This window comes from Aquarana catesbeiana, linkage group LG07 (genome assembly GCF_042186555.1).
Source record: "Aquarana catesbeiana isolate 2022-GZ linkage group LG07, ASM4218655v1, whole genome shotgun sequence".
NCBI lineage: Eukaryota > Metazoa > Chordata > Amphibia > Anura > Ranidae > Aquarana > Aquarana catesbeiana.
Window position 1 is genome coordinate 62,398,279 of NC_133330.1, and position 25,851 is coordinate 62,424,129.

The window sequence follows — 25,851 nt, forward strand, 5'->3', positions numbered from 1 at the left end:
CTTGCTGCTACTAATGAAAGTAGTAGGCTGAATGGTAATTGTCATATTGTAAATTATATATATATATATATATATATATATATATATATATATATATTATATATGACCCTGTTGCTAAAAATCACAATCACATTCTTCACTGCTATCCTAATATTCCCACTGTATCGGAAAGTCCATCAACCACAATCCCCCCCTTCCTTCTCCAGGACAGCCATTCTTTCCATGGGCTGCCATGTCATTACATGCCATGCGCTCACATCTCTGCAAAACAGTGAAAACTAGGCTCACCGACTGCCATAACCATGTGCATTCAAAAGGTTTTTGTTTTTTTAAATAGGGGCTGCTTGCTCGTGGCAACAAGGTCAGTTTTAAAAAAGATCACAGTACTCTATACTGCAAGCATTTATTTTTTTTTAACGATAAAAACTTTACTGTAAAAACTTTAAAAGGCTGCTTTAAAAGGAACCTACCAAGTCATAGATTTGGTGGATAGTTTTGATAACCTGTATTTGGATGAATGCTCCAGGGCTATCATCCTAGTTGCTTCACTACTTAGGCCTGATTCACATTTATGCGGCTCTCTGAGATGCATTTGCCCAGACAAGGCAGCCTGTTCAATTGAAAAGGCTGCTGTACCAGCATTTTGTGGAGGGAAACGCTTCCTACCCCATTATTAAAAGGCATCCAGAGGTAAATCGCAAAGTGCAAACACATCTACAAAATGTAAAGGCTTCTGTGAATGGGCAGCAGAGGGGAGGGGTGGACATAGCTGCTGTGTGTGCTTCTCTCCTCTCACAGGAAAGGATCTCTGGGAGTGCAATAAACCTGTTAGATGAAAGCAAGACCCCTTTCACACTGAGGCAGTTTTCAGGCGCGTGAAAAAACCTCTAAAATGCACCTGAAAACTGCCTCAAAGTCTGTGCAAAGAGTGCTTTCACACTCAGGCGGTGCACTTGAGGGACATTAGAAAAAGTCCTGCAAGCAGCATCTTTGGGGCGGCTTGGGAGCGCTGCATTTAGCAATCCCAAAATGACCCTGCCCATTGCACTGAATGGGCAGTGCTTCCAAAGCGACTGGAAAGCGCCGCAAAAAACTGGACTTTTTACCCCCTTTTTTTTTTTAATAAGATAAAAACCGCCCCGCTAGCAGCCGAAAAGCACCGCTAAAGCAAGCGGTGCTTTAGCGCTATTTTAACGGTGCTGCAGTGTGAAAGGGGTCTTGTAGAGAAGTCCAGGAGGTGGCATGCACTTGGTTGGACTTAACTCACTGTGTGCCTGCAAATTTTAAAAGTGGCTGAATTTCTGGAATACCCTTTTAAAGATAACTGGTAATCAGTGAGAGCCAAATGAAGTTTCCTCCAATGCCATCACAACTGCATCATTATGATTAAACGCATTAAGTAAAAAATTCAAGCAGAGTTCAAGTCATACTTTTGTTTATTAAAAGTCAACAGCTATAAAAAGTGTAGCTGCTGACTTAATAAAAATGGGCACTTACCTGTCCCACAGTCCAGCGGAGCCTTTACCCGCACTGTGTTTCCCCCCCCATCTCCACCCTAGGCGGCACCAGCATCTCTACTATGGGCACCCAGGTGTGACAGCTTGTGGGTTCACAGCCGGGGGCCCACTGCACATACAGGAGCGGAGCTGCATTCTGTGACTGTCCTGAAGTCTTCTAGGACCTGTCATATGTCCCAGAAGATTTTGGGAGGGAGAGCTTCCACTTCCGATCGCCTAGACGACCAGAACGGAAGTGGGAGCAGGTACCTGGCAAAATCAGGTACCTGCTTCCCCCCCCCCCCCCAAAAAAAGCTCAGTTTCACAAACAGGAGTCAGGGAGGAGGCCTTAAAGCAGAAGTTCCACTTTTGGGTGGAACTCAGTTTTAAGTTCCTATGGGATAATATATATCAGCCTCTTTTTTTCCCACATATAGGATTGTAAAAGAAATGGGGATTGCATCTTTTTTTGTGTTTTATTAAACTGAAAGTATTTTGAATGGTCTGCTTATAAGCAAACTTGATATAGTGGAGTTCCTATTTAAAGGCTGACTGCAACATGTTGCACCAATACTTAGGGTGTAAAATTTAATATGGTGCAAATGGAACCAGCCCATAAAATTTCCCAGCCCTGTGACAGCATGTGGAGGTGGTTCTTCCCTGCAGCTTTGGCGATTGGCAAGGCTGGGGGGGTGTCTGCTTGCAAAGCTACGTCCTTCCTTAACAAAAATCTGTGAGTGAATAAACTACAAGTCTCTTCTGCAATGATGGCTGACGGACTTGAAGCTCTCAATGGAACAGGTGTACAGTAGTCGCTGCACAAGTAGGTCACCGACATTTCCTCCAGTTCCTCAGCTGAAAGTCTGCACCACAGTATGGACAGAGAGATAAGAAAGTCTGCAGAAACCTGGCATTACACCTATGATCCACCGACTGTGAGAGCAATGCTTTGCAGGGTCATACGCGAGAGAAAAAAAATGCTATTTTTTCGTGCAAATGTATGTGCATTTATTATTTATTTTTGTAAAAGGAGGACTTTGTTTTTAAAGCTTTCTTCTTTAAAGGCTGTCACTTCCATTCTTTTTTCAGCAGGCTTCTTCTATTCATGCTATCATTTGGTCAATTGCACATGCACTAGATAAAAGTTGGACAGGTCCATAGAGCCCGATAACCAGTGAAACTAAAGTGTTAATGCGTAATTTTTTCACATGAATTTAGATGGATAATCCCTGTCCTCAGCTGCTAAAAGAATCTTACTGGTTCTCGAACCTGCATGGCTCTTCCAATTCTATCGTCCTTCATCGCACTAAGCACTGTTTGCTCAATACTGCCCCGTCTCACCTCTTGCTGAATGCTGTGTACACGATTTTCTGCCTCTTTCAGATGAGTTTTTAGGTCGGTTGCCTCTCGCTGACTTTGCTCTTTGAGAGAGCCCACCTGCTTTTCAAGCTCTTTCCGGGTGATTTCCAGGACACCTAGGTTACTTGTGAGGTCTTGGGACTGCTTCTGGGAACTACAAAGTATACAGAGAGGCAATGACCAGCTTGGAAAAAAAAATGCATCCATTTGAATAGGATATCAGTGGGCTTAAAACAAACACACACCAACCCATGATAAAGCAATTGTTTAACTGCAGTGAAATTTTGGCTATTTTCGGTTCGTGTATCACACTGCTGTAGCCTTCACTGCATAACAAATAAGCCACATTATACAAAAAAGAAAACAAACATCTAAGCAATCTGTTTCAGCCTCTGAAATTTGTCTGTAAAACATCTGCCCTCAAAAGATTAAGGATGAACTCCCAAAATACAGCTCACATCGAAGTTTAAAAACACTAAAATTATATATATATATATATATATATATATATATATATATATATATATATATATATATATATATACACACACACACATACATATACACATACATATATACACACAGACACATACATGCTCATAAGCTTACATACCCTGGCAGGATTTATGAATTCTTGGCCATTTTTCAAAGAATGTGAATGATGACACAAAAACATATCTTTCACTCATGGTTAGTGTTTGGCTGAAGCCATTTATTAAAAATCAACTGTGTTTACACTTTTTAAATCATAATGGAAACAGAAACTACCCAAAATGACCCTGATCAAAAGTTTACATACCCTGGTGATTTTGGCCTGATAACATGCACACAAGTTGACACAAAGGGGTTTGAATGGCTATTAAAAGATAACCATCCTCACCTGTGATCTGTTTGCTTTTAATTAGTGTGTGTGTTTAAAATGTCAATGAGTTTCTGGACTCCTGACAGACCCTTGCATCTTTCATCCAGTGCTGCACTGACGTTTCTGAATTCTGAGTCTGGGGAAAGCAAAAGAATTGTAAAAGGATCTGCGGGAAAAGGTAGTTGAACTGTATAAAACAGGAAAGGGATATAAAAAGATATCCAAGGAATTGAGAATGCCAATCAGCAGTGTTCAAACTCTAATCAAGAAGTGGAAAATAAGGGGTTCTGTTGAAACCATACCACCGTCAGGTAGACCAACTAAAATTTCAGCAACAACTGCCAAGAAAATTGTTCGGGATGCAAAGTAAAACCCACAAATAACTTCAGGTGAAATACAGGACTCTCTGAAAACATGTGGTGTGGCTGATTCAAGATGCACAATAAGGAGGCACTTGAAGAAAGATGGGCTGCATGGTCGAGTCGCCAGAAGAAAGCCATTACTATGCAAACGCCACAAAGTATTCCGCTTACAATATGCCAAACGGCACAGAGACCAACCTCAAAACCTTCTGGCACAAAGTCATCTGGAGTGATGAGACCAAAATTTAGCTTTTTGGCCACAACCATAAATGCTACATTTGGAAAGAAGTCAACAAGGCCTATGATGAAAGGTACGGAGGTGATTCGCTGATGTTTTGGGGATGTGTGAGCTACAAAAGGCACAGGAAATTAGGTCAAAATTGTTGGCAAGATGAATGCAGTATGTTATGAAAAAATACTGGAGGAACATTTGCATTCATCAGCCAGGAAGCTGCGCATGGGACATACTTGGACATTCCAACATGACAAGGATCCAAAACACAAGGCCAAGTCGACCTGCCATTGGCTACAGCAGAATAAAGTGAAGGTTCTGGAGTGGCCATCTCAGTCTCCTGACCACAATATCATTGAGCCACTCTGGGGAGATCTCAAACGTGCAGCTCATGCAAGAGAGCCCAAGAATTTACAGGAACTAGAGGCTTTTTGCCAAGAGGAATGGGCAGCTTTACCATCTGAGAAGATAAAGAGCCTCATCCACAAATACCACAAAAGACTTCAAGCTGTCATTGATGTTAAAGGGGGCAATACACGGTATTAAGAACTGGAGTATGTAAACTTTTGATCAGGGTCTTTTGGGTAGTTTCTGTTGCCATTATGATTTAAAAAGAGTAAAACACAGTTGATTGATAATAAATAGCTTCAGCCAAACACTAACCATGAGTGAAAGAAAAGTTTTTGTGTTATCAATCACATTCACATAATATATATATATATATATACATATACATACATACACACACACTGCTGTTCTTGTTAAAGTGGATACTCAGGCCTTTTAATGATTTATACCTACAGGCAAGCCTATAAGGCGGCTTACCTCTAGGTACAGTAAATATCTCCTAAACCTGCGTCAATTAGGAGATATTTACTTTAGCAGTACCAGTAATGGCATCGGCACATGCGCACGGTGCTCTCAATGGGCGGCCTGCTGTCCACACAGAGCTGTGCTGGGGTCGCAACTCCTGAACGCATCAAGCGGTCACAGCCCATGAACCCGGAAGGAAGACCGGGTGTAAATGGAAGCCTGGGGGAGATGTGACTAAGCTCCACTGGAGGGCTTTGTTTTCAAGTAAGCCTTTCATAATGTGTTATGCAAAGAATTTTTTTTTATTTCTTTTTACTACCGCTTTAAAAGAAAGTCTTATTATCCCAGGCATCTCTGCTAGAAAGCACAGCCAAGCATGTGGCCTCACTAGACACTGAAGGTACTGGAGATATCCCACTATTGCTATTTTCATACAGTTAATTTCTAGCGCTCTTATTTTTACAGTATCAAAGACAGATTTCCATCACATTAAAACAGGACTTTAGTGGTATTTCAAAGAACAATATATTTAAGACATTCCAATATATTTAAAGTGATACTAAAGGCTTGTTTTCTTTTCTTAAAAAAAAACAAACAAACAAAAAAAAACAAAACAAAAAACAAAACATGTTCTACTTACCTGCTCTGTGAAATTTGCACTGGATCTTCCTCTTCTTGGGTCCCCAGCCGGCGTTCCTGGCCCCTCCCTCCTGTTGAGTGCCCCCACAGCAAGCAGCTCAGACGTGGAGGAGAGATTCAGCCCCACCCCCTCTCTCTCCCCTGATTGGCTAACTGACTCAGCAGCGGAAGCCAATGGCGACGCTGCTGTGTCTCAGCCAATCAGGAGGGAGAGTCCCCGAGGCAATCGTGCACATCGCTGGATAGAGATGGGGCTCAGGTAAGTATTAGGGAGGCTGCTACGCACAGACGGTTTGTTATCTTAATGTATAGAATGCATTAAGATAAAAAAAGCCTTCTGCCTTTACAACCACTTGAAATACAAATCCATAAAATTATCCTTTTAAAAAAAAAAATATTTATCAAATATGAAATTCATAATGGCATTATCCTTGAAGTCAAAGGAATTGAATATTGGATGCCATAAATCAGTGCATCTGCGAGCTCAAGGATTTTAGGCGTGCATGGCTCTCATGAAACGCTCTCATGAAATCTCATAAAAAAAAAACTTGTGTATTCTGCATAAATGTACAGTAAGAATAAGATTAATCTCCATTAACTTCAAGGGTAACATTTTGAATTTCATTTTTGATAACATTTTTAAAGAAATGTTTTAGATGACTTAAATCTATACTGTACTTTCTTGTAACAAAATATCTTGACGTTTTGGTTTTTTGAAATACCGCTAAATTCCCATTTCATTTTATGAAAATCAGACTTCAAAGCTTCTACCACAGTGGGCAATCAATCCGTTTTGGTCACCGATCTGTCCCAAGCCTGCTAACTGATCAGACAATGAAGAGCTTCCATCTCTTTATTATGTCTCTTCTCCAACATTCAGAAAGCTCCTAAAATGACCTATGACAGCATTAATAGCATTGTGCGATGCAGTTGGACAGACTGGCTCATAGTTCTAGCATTCCCTCTTCCAGTCTGCTGTACAGGGGATTACATGAATCTAATATAGAAAGACATATCTGTGTATTTATACCAATTATGTTTTACATTCAGTGCTTTTATTTAGGAAACGCATATTTGGATTAAAGTGGTTCAAAAGGCATGGGTTTATTTACTTTAATGCATTCTCTGCATTATGGTAAAAAAAAAAAAAAAAATTATGATCACCCCCCGCCCCCCCCTTTAGATTCTTCCTCTTTCAATCCAGTGTTGTATGCCCATCTGCGGCAGTGCTGCTCCCTCTTCACACAGGAAACAGAGGCAGCAGTGGGAGCCATTGGCTCTTGTCGCTGTCAGTCAAATCCTGTGAGGAAAGAGCGGGGGGCGGGGCCGAGCCACACTATGTGAGAATACTGATGCAAACACAACCCAATTTAAAACCATTAAAATTCTAGATCTGCCCATGAGGTGATATTCTGCCCTTACCTGCGAAGCTCGCCTTCGATCTTCTGGCATTCCTCAGTCAGCACTTTGTTCTCCTTCTGCAGAGCCTTGCATTCTGTCTCCAGAGAAGAGACACTGTGTTTGAGCTCCTCAAGTTCAGCTTTGGAAGAGAAGGCAACATACATTATCATAAGTTGAATGCTCCATAATTTTTCATTATGGTTAATATTAAAAGGTCAACAATGCCAAGTTCTTATACATAGTACGAAAGCCCCATCTCAATCAATGCAAAAATGCAGCAACTGTCATCAAAAGACCGAAACACAATTATTTCATAAAACAGAGTTGTAAAGGCAGAAGGTTTTTTAGCTTCATGCATTCTATGCATGAAGCTAATAAGCCTACTATGTGTAGCAGCCTCACCAGCACCCCCTAATACTTACCTGAGCCCCATCTCTGCCCAGCGATGTCCAAAAGTTCCTCGGCCATCCGAGACTCTGCCTTCTGATTGGCTGAGAAACAGCAGCAGCACCAATGGCACCTGCAGCTGTCAAAGTCAGTTAGCCAATCAGGAGAGAGGGGGTGGGGCTGAATGGCAGCTCCGAGTCTGGAAGGAAACATGGAGCTGCAGCTCGGCTGTCCGCATAGCAAGCTGCTTGGTGTGGGGGCACTCAGCAGGAGGAAAGGGCCAGGAGCAGTGAAGAGGGACCCGAGAAGAGGAGGATCGGGGCTGTTCTGTGCAAATCCTCTGCACAGGGGAGGTAAGTATAAAAGAGACTTTACAATCACTTTAATAGAGAATCTCCAAGTAAAAAGTTTAGTGATAAGTAAACGCTTGTGCAGTATTGTAAATGAGAAAATTCTGTAAAAAAAGAAAAAGAAAAAAAAAAAGGCGAACTTTTTTCTCTGTAGGCAGCCTAAAGGCCCTCTGTACTCACCCCACATTAGGGGCTGTTAAGCCAATAAACTTTAAAGTGCATCCAAACCCAAAAACAAAAAATGTTACATAATTCATCTTACTAGACCTTAGAAAATATGTCCTCATTAGTTTTACTTTTTGCAGCTTTTTTTTACCTTCATATTAATTTGCTAATTCGGCAAATAACAAACATATCATTGCGCACTCATCCTTTTCAGTCCAGCCCGTGTAGCAACCATAGCTCCCTCAATATAATCAAAACATGTCTACCTTTGCTTATTGCCATTACTAGGGGATTTATGGGATTGATAGTTTACAAAGGAAAGATGGTCTTTTCTGTCACTTAATTTCACAAGTAGCAACAAGGATACTGCATTTTTGGCAATATCAAAATTTTCTGTACTTGCTGAAAATGTTGTTGGTCTGAAACCTAATGCAGCCAACCACATCTAAAAACTGGTAAGCTGCAATAAATTACATTTTGGTTTCCCCTTAATCCCAGTTGGACTGGGTTAATAATTGAAGGCGTAGTGACTCCTCTGTTCTTTTATCCTAGTTAAGGCAGTATTTATCTGGTAAAGTGGCAGAAAGATAGAATGGAGTTTGGAGGATGACAATCACCTTTAGGATGTGCGTTTTTGTGTGGAGATGGTTTAGGATGTGAATTATCGATAGTACTTACTCTGCCACCGTGCCGATTCGCTCTTCTGCTGGTCCTCCCGATCCTTGCACTGGGTCTGGAAACTGGCTTGCAGAGTGATAATTTCTTTCTCGTAATCAGAGGCAGTTTTCTTCCAGTGTTCCAACTCGAGGCGCACCTCCTGCAGTTCACCCTGAAGCTCACGTATGTCACCTTCTCTTTCATTGGCTACCTGTTCAGAAACATGTTTCAGGATGGCAATCTCTTCCTGGGCATTCATCAGCTCTTCCCGGGTGCTGGAGATTTCATTTTCTTTCTGTTCCCGCAGGATTTCTATCTCTTCTTGTAACCTATGCAACTGAGCTGAAACAATAGAAATAGTGACCATTAATTATCATATTAAACCCTCACCATATTGTGTGTCAGAAAACAAACTGTGGGAATGCATGATCTGCACCTTTTAGTTGCTCAAGAATATATATGTGTACAGGTGCCAAAAAACATAATATCTTTAGATCAAACAAGTTCAGCTATATCAGAAGAATCTTATGCCTACGAGAAAATGCAAAAGGACAGGAGTCAGAAAAAGTTCAATCATTATATTTCCAAGAGACCTAACACTAGACATCTGCAACTGCCTTGCCCACCAAGATTTCATTTTTACACATACAGTGCCCATGTGTAATGGGCACTGTATGTGATGATGCATGAGATCAATGAGAGGAAACCAGCAAATCCAACTACCTTATGAAAGCCATTGGAACCCCCCAGACACAGTAATTAAGTAAATATATTTTTGGAACAGTAAATGGCAATGAACATCCCTAATCCCTTTAAAAGAAAAGGCCATCACCTAAGCTGCTATCTGAGAAGCAGACCTCACCATCTGCAAGCCATCTATGGAGACATCTGACAAATTCAAGCTTTTGCACAACACAAACAATTCTAGTGTAAAGAGTTGAACAACATATGGAGTGAATTTTTTCTATACAAAAATCAGCAAAAATGTCAGAACGCTGCTAGAAAAAAAAAGTAAAAAATCTTGTCTTGATTTCACACTGCTCTTTGCTGATAACCCAGAGATGCGCTTGAAACACTAAAAACACTGCACTGACCAATGGAAATGCTTAGATCAGGGGTTCTCATCAATCCTGAGAGTACACATGGAGACAGATTTTTCTAAAATCTTTATCATGCAGACTAGCTAAAACCTACGTACTCCAAAAAAACAATAACGTTCTATCTTTTATTTGACTTTATTTCGGCAGGAATAAAGCAACATTATCTTGAATACCTTGGAGGTTCTGGATCTGCTTGGTGGAATCTTCAGCCCGTTTTCTACTGGATTTTCTTTCTTCTTCTAGGAGTGCTGAAAAGACAAAATCTGCATTAGAATGTCAAAAGATGAAAAAAAATACACAGGTCTTGCTTCCCTAAAGTAAAATTCCAAGATAAATTAAATTCCTGCACTTCTGAGGAGAATGCCGTACACCCTAGAACTGCTCAAGGTGCTACAGGGATGGGAGGTGGCCTCAAGAGGCGCTAGGTCTGAGGCCACCTTTCATCTCTCTCGCACTTTGAGCCGTTCTGAGGTGTGCAGTGTTCTCCTTGTACATTCCTACTGCATTCACGCCTGCACCTTTCTTTGAAGGAGGTCCACCACAGCCATATCAAGCACATCAAATGTGGCAAGAACAAATTCTCAACCAGGAACCCCAATCTCACCTTGGAGTTCTAAGCATTTCTGTCGACTAGTTTTGGCTAGATCCTGGGCTTCGGACAGTTCCTTACGCAGCTGCTGGATCTCTTGTTTTGCATCATTAGTGCCAGATTGTACATGATGTATCTCATCTGAAAGAAAACACAACAACATCTCATGACTTAACTCCATCATAGGACCGAAGCACGAAGCTACACACCGAAAGAAAAGGTTGACAGTCAACAGGGATTGGAACAAAACCAGAATCAATTCAATCTGCTGCCCCCACGAGTTGTTCCAGTTCAGTTTGACACAACAGACTAGATTTTCTATAACTAAAACTTCACTTTTACATGCGGATGGAGCGGAGAAAAGCATTACAATGGACCTGCTGCCCTCACACCTAAAGTTTAATATTTAAAATTTCTGAAATACTTAGGTGTGGATGGTTGCTATGATTCAGCAGCTCAACTTTTACTCCAGTTTTTATAAATCAGCTCAGGAGTTTAGAATTACACAGGGATAGCCAACATATGCCATCTGTTTTCTGGTTGTCAGTACTAATGTGCCTGTGGTCAGACCCTTTGTTTTTATTGCCGTCTGTGTCCCCCCTAGGAAGACTCATCCTACTTGTCCTGGTGACCATTGTTACCAGGACTGAGAGTGAGGGAAACTAAGTTGTTACTAGACTTGGAAAGGAGGGGGCACATGTTCCAAAGGGGACAATTATAATGGATGTGATTAAGGTGTCAAATCCAGTTGTCACATAAGGTACCAGGTAAAAATGTTAAAATTTCAAATGTAATATTGTGTCATTGCTTAGCTTAAATCTGAACTCTAAGAATTCAGATAACAACAGATCTCTGCAACAGGTATCTGCTAGTTCCCTTTTCTCAGTCTGAAGCCAAACCACAAAGAATTATAAATTGCACCAAAGGCAGACATGACATCAACATCCAATGTCTGAAGAGGAAGTTACCAAGATATTTAATAATAGCTATGATTAATTGCTGAAATTGTTGCTAAAACTGCTGAAACTGTTAAAATCTCATATATTGTCATAACAACATGTTTTGCATATGCCGTATTCTCTGTCTGAAAAAAAGTGTATAAAACTGAAGGAAAAAGAGGAAATAAAACTGACTTTCACACTGAGCCTGTCTCAGGGGAGATTATTTCAAGAACAAGAAGTGTACACTTCATTTATATATTCAACAATCTGATCGGGGGTAGATATAATAATATCAGACTTTGTTCTGAATCCAAAACATTTTGGCGCTCAAACGTGGGGCTCGAGGCTAGGGTCCCAAGGGACAGCCGATCTCGAGAGAGGATACCGGGACAAGCCAACACGGAGAGACAGGAGGAGACTGATCACCTCTAAAAACGGTAAGACACTTTTGATATCTTGTATATCTAGTCTACTGTTTATCCTGTACCCGTGGCTGGTCAATCTCTGTGCCCATATCGGCTTCCTGCGGCCCTCAAAGACAGGTATTAATCTTGCCTCAAGTCTGTTGATAAGTTAAGGAACCTGCAATTATATCTACCGCCTGTTTTGTTCTGGTCAATTTTGTGGTGGCTGTTAGGAGTTGGGGATTGCTTATATAGTCACGGGTAACGGATGAAATTAGTTGACGTGGTTTAAACTTCTCCTGGGACTAGGAGAAGGCGTCAGGACGTGGTTAAACTTCTCCTGGTTCTCCTGGGGGGAATAAAAATAAATAATTGTGCGGCAAAGCACGGGTACAATAAGTACGGGCAACCGGGAAACCCGGGGGGGGGGGGTGTCAGGAACACACATAGCGTGGGGGGAACCCGTGGCAGTTTGAGTAATCCTGTACTTCACTGCAGTTGTCACATATTTTGTTGTTGGTTGATTATGTTATGTCCTAAATGTGTTTGCGGACTGTTTGGCATACATGAAGGAGGCTGGGGGTTGGTTAAAGTGGTAGAGCCAGGATATGAGAGAGAAGTTCTTGGTTACAAACCGTTGTTAGCAGAGATCACAGATGTGTTGGTATTTAGATTAAACTTACATTATCCAGTTAAACTTGAAGTTGGCAAGTCGCCACAGGCTATAGAGAGTGAAGTTAAAAGGAGGGGACACGCAGCCGAAAGGTGTTCGTTACAACTTCAACAACCAGAACAGTTTGAAGAGGAAGAAAAAAAATAGAGTGAGGAATTTGGGCATGGTTCTGGGAAATGTAGATGACATTTAAAGCGGTGCATTGAATATGAATTACTGTACTCCTTATCTGTTTATTAAATGTCTTGTTGAGAGTAATAAGTAGTCACATATTACTCGCTCCCCTACCTGTGGCCACCTGAGTGGGCAGGGCTGTGACTGGTCTACGTTTTGGGAAGACGCGTGTAAGGAGACTTGCACGGCAGTCGAACACTGTAGACGTTCCTTTCTCTTTCTCTCTCCATTTTGTTCTCGTTAACTTGAGACTGTGATATGGTCTGAACCAGTACCAGGTGACAGATAGAGAAATTGTCAGACCCTTGAGTCAGGACAGCCTCATGACCTGTCTAAAATCCTGACCAGACACACATAAATATCCCAGTCATCAAGACAGAACGTAGCAAAGTAGTGTTATAATATTGGAAGGTGGTCCGAAAGAGGACAAGTGGCGGTCAGAAGATTGTCGGTCCTTGAGTCCAAGACAGCTTCATAAAAGCGCCATACAAATACTGAGCCTGGACACAAGCTTCCCAATAACTAATGATGGAGCAGAAGTTAGAGAGACCTAAAGAGGGTAGTTTGGCTTGTGATTTGGTATTAGAGCGAGAAGAAAAATATGCTGTCAAGAAAGGGAAGAGATTGGCAAAAGTGTGTGGGGTTACTATGCATTTGGGTGGTCGGCTAGAGCCAAATGAACGGCGTGCTCTTTTAAAAAGGAGAAAGGGGTTTGTTGTGAGACCACGGGCTGCTGCGAACAGCAGACGCTTGGTTCAAAGTTGCCAAAGCCATTCATGAAGAAGGGTGGATAGAACAGAAAATATGACAGAATGGTTGTATTGTGTATGTGTACAAAAAGCCAGAATGATAACTGTAAGAAGGAAGTTTCCCTTACTTTGTAGAGATCTCACACTGCCTGTTGTGATTCAAGTCCAGAGGCAATGGGCAATCTCCTTGCAGCATACCAATTCTTAGATGTGGATAGCTACATTAGTTTACTTTTTAGGCTCGCTTTCCTTTAATTTTGTTCTTGTGATCCAGTCAGAAAGCCTGTTTTTCAACAGAACAGAGGCTCTCCTACAAATGTAGCAGTTGTGTCAAGCCATTTATCACAGATATGGGGTGCTTACAATGATCAGCTTTTAGTCATGTAAAACGTTTATTCCAAAAGAAAAACTGCTGTTGTAACTGCTTGTGTAATTGCAGTGTAAGCTAGAGTTTGGCTTCAAACTGCTAGCCCTTCCAACACTCCCCTCCCCCAAACTGACAATGCAGCTGTCCTCCATTATCCAGAGTGGGGGCACTCCAATAAAGGTGTTTTGTTAGTGGCTAAATCACCAGGTGAAAACAAAGGGAAAAGCCCAAAAAAAGAAAACAAATGCAGCCACCACATCTATGGAATGGGACGCCCTTGATGTCCAATATTAGTGACTTCCTAACTGGGTCCGTGGGGGCTGTTGTGGTCTGGTGGTGTTGGTGGTCCTCTGTGCCCGCCCCACCCGAGCGAAGGCAATCTGATCACATTCACATTTTTTACTATGTGCGTGACTGTACTCTACTTCAAGTGATATGTGAACCTACAATTATCAACATGAATTATGGTCTTCCATTCTTCTTCCTGTGATTTTGTTTTTACAATGTTATGTTCTTGATTACTAGAACTATTCAATGAATACATATCACCTTATTACCCCTGAGGAAAGGTGTCCAAACCAAAAATGTGTTGGGTACATTGGAGACAAAGTATATGCATCAACAAGGTATACTTTTTACATGTGTTTGCACAGACACTATTTTACATGAATATGTTTCCTTAATTTTTCTCATTGTTAATAATAATAATTGTTGGATTTCCTGGGAGTGCCAGTATGTTTGAGGACAACCCAGGAGACAGGTAAAGAGTAGAAAATTAAAAAAAAAAACATGGGGGGGGGGGGATTGAGGTTCCTTGTTAATAGGACAAAGCAATAAGAGTAAGAGCCAAAAAAACGAATTTAACTACTTGATTGAAAAAAAGATTTGGACTTTAAAGTGTATGTAAACCTTTAGAAAGAACAACTTTTATTTGCTTCATTTTGGTTTGGTATATACACCACTTAAAGTGTTTTGTTATATCTGTTCGGAAAGAGAAAAAGAACCTCTTCTGATGTTAGGAGTTCAGAGCGGTCATGTGAACACTTCCTGTGTTCTCCCATGGAGTCTAATCAGCCCTCCTATTTGTAATCTTGGTACTAAAGAATCATTGGTCTTTATGTAGTGCAGAACAGTGCAGGTGGTGGTTTAAAGCAGTTTAGCAAAAGACAACTCGGCAGAGCTGACACCACGAAGACCAAAAAAATGTGTGTTGTCAACCCACAACAGGACTAGGAAACAAAGTGCATTATTGGCAAATAAACCGGTATTTTTATGAAAATTGTAGTGACAAAAAGCCAACTTGTAAACTTTAAATACTGTGCCAAGCATCGATGTATAAGCTGAATGAATGAATGAACAGTTTGTGTTTTCTACCTAGCAACCAAATCGTGCCTTCCATAAAATCTTCATAAGCAACGGGTAAATTAAGACTTTACCCCAGGAAAGTGAGTTTTATCATTTTTCTTCATCCTTTAAACACTTTGACCTGTGACTTTTACAAGTAAGGACAACACCATTGTTTAGCACAACTGTCACAATCAGGACAGAAACATATTTAAGCATTTTGACTGATTGGGAGCCATATTTTTCCTTTAGGACAATTTGAATATGTGAGAAAATACAAGCAGGATGCCTACCTTTGAGTATGGTAACTTTATTAAGTGATTCGTTCAGCTCTTGCTCATCCATTTGGCCGTCTGTAAAAAAAAAAAAAAAAAAAAAATTAAGTGGAATGTGATTAGTGATTAGCTATACAAAAGCATTCAATCTCCATTATACAATAAGCCTCCAGATTGCACACCACTTTACAAATTTACAAGCAACAACAAAAAGCATAACACAAGATAAAATACAAGTCACAACAAGACAACATGGAGTTTCCTGCCCAAAGGGCTTACAATCTAAATGGGAGGACAGTCAGATATATTAAGGAGCCAGGAGGAATCCATAGTGGTGCTGGAAAGAAAAAAAGTGTACGTGCTGCCCACAGCAACCAGCCTTTCTACTTTACAGTAACATGCTAGTAAATGGGGTGGCAGAACCTGGTTGGTTGATATGAGCAATGTCTCCACTTTTAAAGAACATTCCAATACCACCAGCAATTTTGTGATTTGGGGAAAAAAGTGTTTCATAAATGGCACACTGAATTTTGTTTAGAACAGGAAATGAAATCACTTCCTTTGATGGAAAAATCTTCCATGCTTTTATTTCTGACCAAACATACAATAGGACTGTAAAATGTTTTTGCAAAGGGAATAGGTATAAGCGCAGGTACAGGTCTCCTGTCTCTCAATGCAATATTCACAATATATTCTACTGCTTGATTTCATCATTCAGCAAATGCAGCACATGTGAATAACAGCACCGAAGCTCTCATTTACGCCCATCAAATCATTACCATGCATAATACTTATGATTAGCGTTTTGAGAATTGGGAACATTATTTTGACTTAAAAATAAATATACAGATGTAAAACAGACAAAATAATGATTGGCATCCAGATGTGCTTCCACAACTAGACCACACAATGTAACAGCTGTGTGCTTTTTACACTGACACACTTATACCTGTAGTGTCGTCACTGCTTTTATCCTTGCTAGGACTGAGTGTATCTGATAAGTCTGAATCTCTCACGTCTACCGGACTCCCTACAAAAGTCACAGATAAGAAACAGTAAACTCAGTTTTATATATGGGCGTTTTACAATAATTAGGTAATCAACAACTTTAATTATCAATATACTTCTATGCCAAAAAAACAATTTACCTTCTCAATGCTGTAAAAGCTCATTCATTTGTGCATTCAACTAATCTCTTATTGACCCTGTGAATCTGAATTGATGTGATTGATATTCAATATATGCCCGCCTACCGATGGAAGGGTCGGGATCAGCAGTCACATGGGACCTCACCTGACTATACACACTATTATAAAGATCTGCTACCTGCATTCCAAATTCAGCTCTGAGGAAGAGGGGACACCCCTCGAAACACATCAGTTCTTTTGGACTTTTTCATCTCACAATTGGCATTTGTCAACAGACCATGCAGGGTGGAGCACTAAGTGGACTGTATTTTTCTTGATATGTGCATTTGTTTTTGAGTATAATCTTATATACTTTAATAAATTTTCGCAAAGGTAATGCGCTAGGCTGGTGTGCCCTCGGTTCCTTTCTTTATAGTACCATAATGCAATGCCTGAGCTTCCTGTACCTGCCTAAGGCCTAGCAAATTTCCTGGAAGTGGAATTTTGCAAAGGATCATATCTAGGTTATGATTACTAACAGTTTGGCACGCTATAAGGCTGGGATATAACAGCAACGATATGTACTAAATTCTCTACTCACGTATGTAAATCTTTACTTCAACTGTCACCATACATTCATTTCTAAAACATAAAATCTACTCATATTAGGGCTACTGACTGTAGGCCAGTCTGTGTCCCCACTGAGATTTTGGGCATTCACTCTATTTGTTCAAGTGACCATTGTTGAAGGTACAGAAAGTGGCGGAGTGGAAAAATACATTTTTGAGCCATCACAGGTATAGGAGGGGAGAATCTTCCAATGGAAAAAAAACTGTTCTGGGACCAACTTTAAAAAAAATAAAAAGGAAGATGGACTACTCCCCTTGCTTTGGAGAGACCTCATCTTACTTTGGGACAGGTAAAGGGAAATCTTCCTGATGGAACATGAAAGAAAAAAAACAAAAAAAAAATTTACATCGGTCTTCAGCGTTCCCTACTCTAAACTAAATATACATAAAGTTTCAGTACAGTTTACTGTAATGGGCTAATGAAGCTGGATATCAGGTGTATTCAGCTTGTGTTTGAGGACCCGTTCAAACCAGAACGTGGTTCGGGAAAGGAGTGTTCCTTGAGCATTCCACGCATTACATTCAAAATGCACAGAATTTGCAGCTGAGGGTGTCAATACATTGATAACATCCTAAATGTACATTGCAAAACGCAGTGAGTTTTCAGGCACCAGAGCGATTCACTGCAAACGCTATTTTTTCAAAAGTAGTGCATACACTACTTTTTTTGCGATCCAGTGCGCTTTCAGCCCATTCATTTTACTTGTATGTTAAGAAAAGCGGATGTGGTGTGAATACAATTCTTTTTACTCCGTCCTAAAGAGTCCAGGAACTATGTATGGCCCATTTACTAAATTGCCAGACTAAGTTGATTATGCTGCCCTCATAATAAACAACTAGCCAATATAGGAATCTGACTGGAGCACATTAAGCAGCAGCGGTTAGGCCCCTTTCATACGAGCATTGTGATCAGGTATGCCTGTCAGTTTTCTTTTTTTTTTTTTTTTTTTTAAGGTGGACCCGATCGGAACCTCCATTCTTCTCTATGGAGTGGGAAGTGTAAATGGACATGTGTGTTTACACCCGCCTACATCCAATCTTAACCGCTAAAAACTGATGAATAAGGATCCGTTGCCCTTATGTCCAGCGCATTGGGTGGCAGTCTTGTTTAAATAGACAGGCGGTCTGTTTACATCTGACTGCCCATAGAGGAGAGTGAGCTGTGTTAGTGCATTCTCTGCATAAGCGTAGTGGACAGAGACCTTTCATTTGCCTTCTCAGTGGGGATCAGCAGACAGATTCCCTGCTGACAAAGTGGATTGCAAGCAGAGTCCGTGTGAAAGTACCCCTAATGGAGTTAATTTGACAAATTAGGAATCTTTATATTGAAACATGTAGAAAGGAAGCATGGAGACTGCAACTGCGGATTTTCTTAGCTGTCATGCTGATCTAATAGCATCAGCAAAAGAATATGCTGAATCAGAGTTCTGACCTGATCACCTTGACTTATCTGACCTGCATACTTGTACATGATCAATGTCTGGTATTGTGGTACAAGTGCTGAAGTTTGAGCTACACAGGCATCTAGCATCTTCAGGATATCAGCAACGGCAGCAAAGTATTTCTTTCATGAGTGGTTTCCTTTAAAATGGTTACAGAAAGCTAGCCACTGTTTTCTTTGCTAAAAACCTCTAGATTGGACTAAAGGGCTTTAAGGATACAAATGCATTTTCAAACCTAAATAAGCTACAATAGCGGGCAGAATAGTTACAAGTCAACTCATGTTCTCCCTACAGTCATTTCAGTCTGGCATGTTATTCTTCTAAGAGAACAAAGGCATGAGCCATGCAATGCAGCTCACCTAATCTTAGCTACAGTAGCTATAAAACGTCTGCACACCCCTGTAAAGATGCCAGGTTTTGGAGATATGTGTACAATTGAATTAAAAAACAACAAGTTGTTTAGTGGGGAAAAAAAGAAAAAAAAAAAAAAAAAACCCAGAAAATAATGTGGCTGCATTAGTGTAAAAACCTTTGTATAATTAGGCATGTCGCTGTGTTCAGAACCAATCACATTCAAACTGTTAAATAGTAGTCAGTACACACCTGTCATTAATGAAAGTGATGGATTAAGGCTGGCCATAAAAGGTCGAATTTCGAAATAATTCTTATTTGAAAATAAGATATTTTATGCATTTTGTGATTCGATGGTGCCACCATTGACTTTGAAATTTGGCCAACCAAGCCTTCAATTTCACCTCATGTTGCTACAGAAAATTTTCGTGGCTGGGAATTTTCTTTTCTTTCGGGGAATGCACATTTGATTACATTTCTTGCACGATTCTGCCATCACTGATTAGAAAATCGTTTGTTTTTCCAAAATTATCCAACATGCCCAATTACTCAAATTCGATGGCCGCACGAAAATCGGCTCTTGCTGTTGCCCACTAATGGTGAGAAATTTGAACGAAAATTCTTAGATATGTTTTTCTAAAGAAAATTCTTTTGAAATTCGACCCATGTATGGCCTGCCTAAGCCCATGTAAAGTTCAGCTGTTCTAGTAGGATTTTTCTTACATTTAGGCCCCTTTCACACGGGCGGACCATTTAGGTCCGCCTGTCAGTTTTTTAGGTGGACCTGAACTGACGCTCCATGCAGGTCTATGGATCGATGGATGTCAGCGGTGACATGTCCGCTGACATCCAATCCGCTAAATTCAAACGGATGGAAATCCTATTTTCCATCCGTCTGGTGGATCGGAAGAAAACGGACAGGCAGTCCATTTTCATCTAAGCCCCCATAGAGGAGAGCAGAGCTCTGACAGGTTCATCCCTGCACAGTGTGCAGAGACGGTCCAGTCATCCACCTGCTCAGCGGGGATCAACGGAGCGATCCATGCTGAGCAAAGCGGAGTCCGTACACAGACACGTTCGTGTGAAAGAGCCCTTCCTCTGTTGCCTCTTACAGGAAAGGTCATGGTCCGCAAAACATCAAAGCAATCCCATCGCTGGAAGAGATCAGTCAGGAGAAGGGTACAAAAAAATGTCCAAGACACTAGTTATAATCACAAAACACAGTTAAGACAAGCGGAGAAACTATGGCACAACAGAGAAATTACCAAGAACTGGATGTCCTCCAAAACTGATGAAAAAACAAGAAGAAAACTGGCCCAGGAGGCTGCCAAAAGGCCTAAAGCAACACTGAAGGAGCTGCAGGAATTTCCAGTAAGTACTGCATGTGTACTACATATGACAACAATCTCCTGTATTCATCATAAGTCTGGGCTGTGGGGTAGGGTGGCAAGACAGAAGCCTATTCTTATTAAAGTGTTACTAAACCCACAACAGTAAGGGCACTTTCACACTGGGGTGTGGGGGCGTCGGCGGTAAAGTGCCGCTATTTTTAGCAGCACTTTACTGTCATTTTAGCACCGCTTTTCAGCCGCTAGTGGGTCGTTTTTAACCCCCGCTAGCAGGCGATGGAGTTAATAGTGCCCGCAAAGCGCCACTGCCAAAGAGCTTTGCAGGCGCTTCGGCGGCGCTGCCCATTCATTTCAATGGGCAGGGGGGCTTTAGGAGTGGTGTATATATCGCGCCCCAAAGATGCTGCTTGCAGGACTTTTTTTTTTTTTTTTTTTTTTTTAACATCCTCCAGTGTGGAAGCACTGGGGCTTTCAAAGTGTTGTGACAGGAGAGGCGCTAATTTTAGCGCTAAAACGCCTGTAAAGCACCTCAGTGTGAAAGGAGCCAAAAAGCAGTCTGTATATGCAATAAAGCATGCTTGTTATACTCACTGTGGAACTTAAGGGGTTAATCCTCCGCATTGTGTAAAAAGGTTGTTAAATCCCTTCTCTGAGCCTCCCCTTCTTCCATAGTCCCCAATTCATCTCCTAATAGAACAGAGCCTTGGACTCTGAACATGCTCAGTTTGGTGTGTATTGCTAGAGTTATTTTTTGGGAAGGTGATCTGCACAGGGCCAATCAGCACTATCCAGACAGAAAGTCAGGGGTCATGCAGCCTCATAGGACAGTCAGAGGAGAATAAAAACTCCTCCTACAAGCTTTAACCAGTGCTTGGCCGGACATTGACAGAAGTCACAAGACTGTTGTATACTGCTGATAAAAGGTATTTAACAGTTTATATTTACTAAAATAATTGCATGTCCATGCTGTGTGTACTGTGGGAGACCAGATATAGTGAATGCAGGGTCCTGAGTTTAGTAACACTAAGAAAAACATCAAGTCCGGCTACATTTTGCAAAACCCTACATAAGTCTGCCAAAAGCATGTGGGAAAATGTGTTTTGGTCTGATGAGACCAAGAGGGAACTTTTTGGCCATAATTCCAAAAAGCATGTTTGGCACAAAACCAACATGGCACATCACCAAACACACACCATACCCACAGTGAAGCATAATGGTGGCAGCATTATGCTTTGCGGCAATTTTCCTTAAGCTTAAACTGGGACTTTAGTCCAGTCAATCAGTGAATTTTGGCACAAAACCTTCAGGCCTCTGCTAAAAAGTTGAGGAGGAATTATACATTTCAGAACAACCCAAAGCATACCTCCAAATCAACAAAAGAATGGCTTCAACGGAAGATGATCAAAGCTTTATAATTGTCCAGCCAGTCCCCGCACCGGAAATTTAAAATCTGTGGAGGGACCTTTAGAGGATGGTACACAGAAGATGCCCTCGCAATCTGACAGATATGGAGTGCTTTGGAAAAGAAGAGTGGGCAAAGATTGTCAAGGCAAGATGTGCTCCTACCCCAAATTTTTCACAAAATTAAGAGATGCTTCAACAAAAGTATTAGTTTAATGATGTGCATACTTATGCAACCAAATTATTATAAGTTTTCTTTTCCTCTTTAAAGATTTGTTTGTTTTGATTCGAATTGTACAGATTATAGGTCAAAATAAAGTTGGAAATAATTTTGAAGTAATTTTTTTTTTTTTTTACAATCTCAGGGGAGTGGACTTTTTATCCACAGCCATAAACGAAGCTCAATCTGATAAAATGCTTTCTTTTTTAGGGAAAAGACAGTATGTGTTAAGTTATTTCTATAACTGAGTTTGCTTTTGAGGGAGGCATTCTGATTACACACAAAAAGGGATACTGAATCACAATTCATATATTTCTAAAATAAGATTGTGTACAGAGCCAACTTTCCCATTTGAGTGAATGCCTCATCAGAACATCTATGTGGATATTCCCTGCTATCTTTACAGATGGTGCTCATCCAGCCGTACGAAGCACACTGACGCCCATCCTAAAAAATTTGCACCATTCTGAAACATAATACTTAGAAGCTTATGTAATGTAATCATTTGGTGTTAACAATCCTGACCAAATAAGGATCTTATAATCTCACAACCCTGGAAAAAGTTTGGAAACAATGTATGAATGAGAATGAATATTGTCTTTTCAGTGAGCAGATACTTAGAGTTAAAATGCAATATTGATCCTAAAAGTAACCAGGTCACTCGCTAATCCAAAATCACACAAACTCTATACTTACTTTTCTGGCAACCCAGTGCATGCTGTGGTTGCTCCCAATGACAAGCACACTACTACTAGAGCAGGGAGAAAGTATTCCACACATCTGGTGGTGTCAGATACCTGTAGTGGCTGGGGGATTAGCAAGGCAGAGGCGTTTTAAGACATGGCCACAAAAAAGGTGAGAATAAAGCATCTCCATTGTGTGCTTAGTTAGACAAGGTCACTCTAATCTGCTGCGGTTTCTGTAAACTCTACTTTTGCAACCAGGAAAATACCTTTTTTTTTCTTTTTTATTACTAAGGTTATGTAAAGTGTCATAGTACTGTACAAGGTAATTGTACAACTTTGCATAATCTTGCTCACATTGGGTAACAATCTTATGTCCATTGAACTCTTGCCCGACATTAATTGGCTGACCCTCCTCAGGGAAAGAGTGGCTTGACTGAGTTGGATATTCCTAGCAGCCACAGGTCTACAACTCTGTGGAAGGATCTTTTAATGTTGGAATTAGATCTTCAAACCCCAAAACAAAAATGAATATATTGCAGGTTACAAGTTCTTAGATAAAGTGATGGTGTTAAATCTCTAATTTTCAGGCTTTTACCCTTTTACTTTCACCTGGTAATTCTGCAAATAACACTGTGTCCCCGTATGGCAACGTTCACTCTTCTACTGTATTTATGGGGGGAGTCGTGGTAGCAACCCAGGCTGGTTTGCACGTCTGCTTTTGTTTATGTCCAATATATAGGGGATGGGGGGGGGGGGATTAGTATTTTACATTAGAAAGATAACATTGTGTTTCGCTTTCTGTTCAGTTGACTGGTAATAACAAGGACACCATTTCTGACAAGATCAAAATGTTCTTCACCTGAAAATTGAAAACTAATGGAGCAAGTACAGAAAAATACCGGTCAATCCTAACAAACTTTTTGCGAGCTCCTAAAGGTAACATGCACTGTGCTCCACTGAAATGCACTGTGCTCCACTGAAATCTCAAGCAGTCCTGCCCAGTTTTGTGACCTACAGAACACTACCAACCCTTCCATGAGAAGATGGGGTGAAGATCCAGCATAATTGGACAAGGCTGACAACACTGCTTGGGATTTCAGCGAAGCAGAGGCAACATGGTCATTTCAAACAGTTAAGTGGACACACACTAGATGTCTGACAGACAAAATAGTAGGCAGTTTTTTTTAAAAGAAGCCTAGCCAAAGCTTCATACTTCTTTTGTGGGTCACAGGGGTGCACTTACTTGTTCTCTCCTGGGATCCATAATCAGTCGACTGAACTAAAGCCTGTTGTGAGCTGACATCACAGAGGAGTTGCATGCTCCCAAAGGATCCCGACAATGCCAGGTTCCACCCAGATACCCAATCAGCAATTGCCCTCTCAGTGTGCTGTTGAGAGACTGAGCCAGGTCGGTGCTCCAGTGAGTGCTTAAGGGACACAGCAGAGTTTGGTGACTGACAGGCAACGCTCTCTGCTCAGAGTGGACCAAGAACAGAGTGATCAGCGGTCATGTGACCGCTCACTTCTCTGACTTAGAGTCGGCAGGGATAGCTGCAGCATCAGACCTATGCTGCAGCAGGGAGGTGAGTATGTAGGTTCGCTTTTCGTATTCTAATGCTTCTCCTTGACCCTGGGTTCACACTGGTGTGATGCGGGAACCAGCACGATTCCAGCGCCAGTTCCTGTATCGCTCCTCTAGCGCAGGCAAGTCCCTGCACTATTTTCTGTGCAAATCCAATGCGAGTTCAGCCATGCAACTGTATGGCTGAACTCACATTGCTCAGAGATCGCATGTGATCGGCACCTGCGGTGTGGGTGCGAATCCCATGCGATCTCAGAGATTGCGCCAGTGTGAGCCCAGGCTTAACTCGCATTGGATTCGCACAGAAAATAGTACAGGGACTTGTTTTTCCCCGTACTAGAATCGGATAGCATGGGTGTTCTCACATATGCCATCTGGTTACTGTGTGAGTTTGCACAAGGCAGTGTGTACTGCCTGCAGGAAAGGAGCGATGCAGGAACCAGCGCTGGAATCGCGCTCGTTCCCGCATTGCACTAGTGTGAACCCAGGGTGAAGATAAAAACTGCATTTATGGGAATGTGTGCTAAAGCTCTTAAATTTTGATGAGCATTGCTGGAAACGGAAACATGAATTATCCAGGGAAATTGGCAATAAATAACGTACAGCTAAGGCATAAATCTACAACAGCACAGCCTTCTTAACTTGGGTACAGACAATTTAAGAAACAGAGTCCGGAAAAAACACAATGGAAATGGACTACCCAGGAGACCCTCTTCTACACAGCGATAGCGCTGGAAAAGAATGGCAACATAAACAAGTCAGCTTATCAGCTCTGCACACAAGTATATCATGCAACACCATGTAAGGGAAAAGTCCAGTACCTCAAACATGTTGGAATGAGTTTTGTTAAGGAGGAGTGAAAGGCATCCAGGGTGACACCATCATGTATCTCGCTGCCAAAACTCACACTATGTGCCTGCCCAGCAGCTCTACCCTTTGTGTTCCAGCACAAGTTGGCCATGAGGGGACATCTTGTCAATTAACACCGACAATCTACCCAGCATATTGGGATATCCTAAAAATAGCATCACACATGTTGCGGTTTTATAGGATTGTGCTGCAACTGGACAGTCTCAAGCTTAAGCGACATCACAGTAAGAGGAAGATAACTCTACCAACGTAGCAGTGCTTAGTTGGCTGCAGGCCCAACTTATTCCACGCAAGCTCACTTTTGTATATTATGTGTTAAAGAGCCAATACATCTCAATTACAACCTCAAAAATGAGGACCAACTGAGGTGGAAAACAACAATTGTGAAACTTGAAATGTATTTTTGACTTCAATGCCAATTTTAATCAAATAAAACTTAAAACTGGGTAGTACTTGTTTAGAACCTGTGCATGACAGACTTGTCTTGCTCAGACATGGAAATTTGTTACAAGCCATATACTTTACTTTTGTTGGCAGTCATATGGGCATACAATTGGTTCTAACTTTAGGTGGAAGTAAAAAAAAAAAAAAAAAAAAAAAAACAATGTTCATTGCAGGTAGGAAACTGGAGCAGAGGTAGAAATTGAATCCAGAACTCCAATGCTACAGGATAAATGTGCTGATAAACTGGCCCATAGGCTGTGAAATGGTCTGGAATTAAATAAAATCTGGTTAAACTTCATTGAGACATTTATCCACATATCTTACGTCTTATCCTAAAATCTCAATGATGAACATAGTGTACATCAACTAAAGCAATAGTAAAGCCTGTTTTTTTTTTTTTTAATTAACAGG

General features: G+C 41.1%; 1 protein-coding gene across 12 annotated transcripts in view; it reads right to left on the reverse strand.

Annotated features, from left to right (window-relative positions):
• SLMAP (sarcolemma associated protein) overlaps positions 1 to 25,851 on the reverse strand; it is a 236,753-nt gene that overhangs the window by 13,046 nt on the left and 197,856 nt on the right. For 10 of the 12 annotated variants that reach the window (XM_073592238.1, XM_073592236.1, XM_073592237.1 and 7 more), the window contains 7 exons: positions 16,289 to 16,369; positions 15,358 to 15,417; positions 10,428 to 10,553; positions 9,997 to 10,071; positions 8,745 to 9,065; positions 7,186 to 7,303; positions 2,838 to 3,009 (listed from right to left, as the gene is read on the reverse strand). In XM_073592238.1, the coding sequence (XP_073448339.1) occupies positions 2,838 to 3,009; positions 7,186 to 7,303; positions 8,745 to 9,065; positions 9,997 to 10,071; positions 10,428 to 10,553; positions 15,358 to 15,417; positions 16,289 to 16,369 (953 nt within the window). The remainder of the gene's footprint in view (positions 1 to 2,837; positions 3,010 to 7,185; positions 7,304 to 8,744; positions 9,066 to 9,996; positions 10,072 to 10,427; positions 10,554 to 15,357; positions 15,418 to 16,288; positions 16,370 to 25,851) is intronic. The other 2 variants (XM_073592240.1, XM_073592242.1) reach the window with 1 other exon arrangement.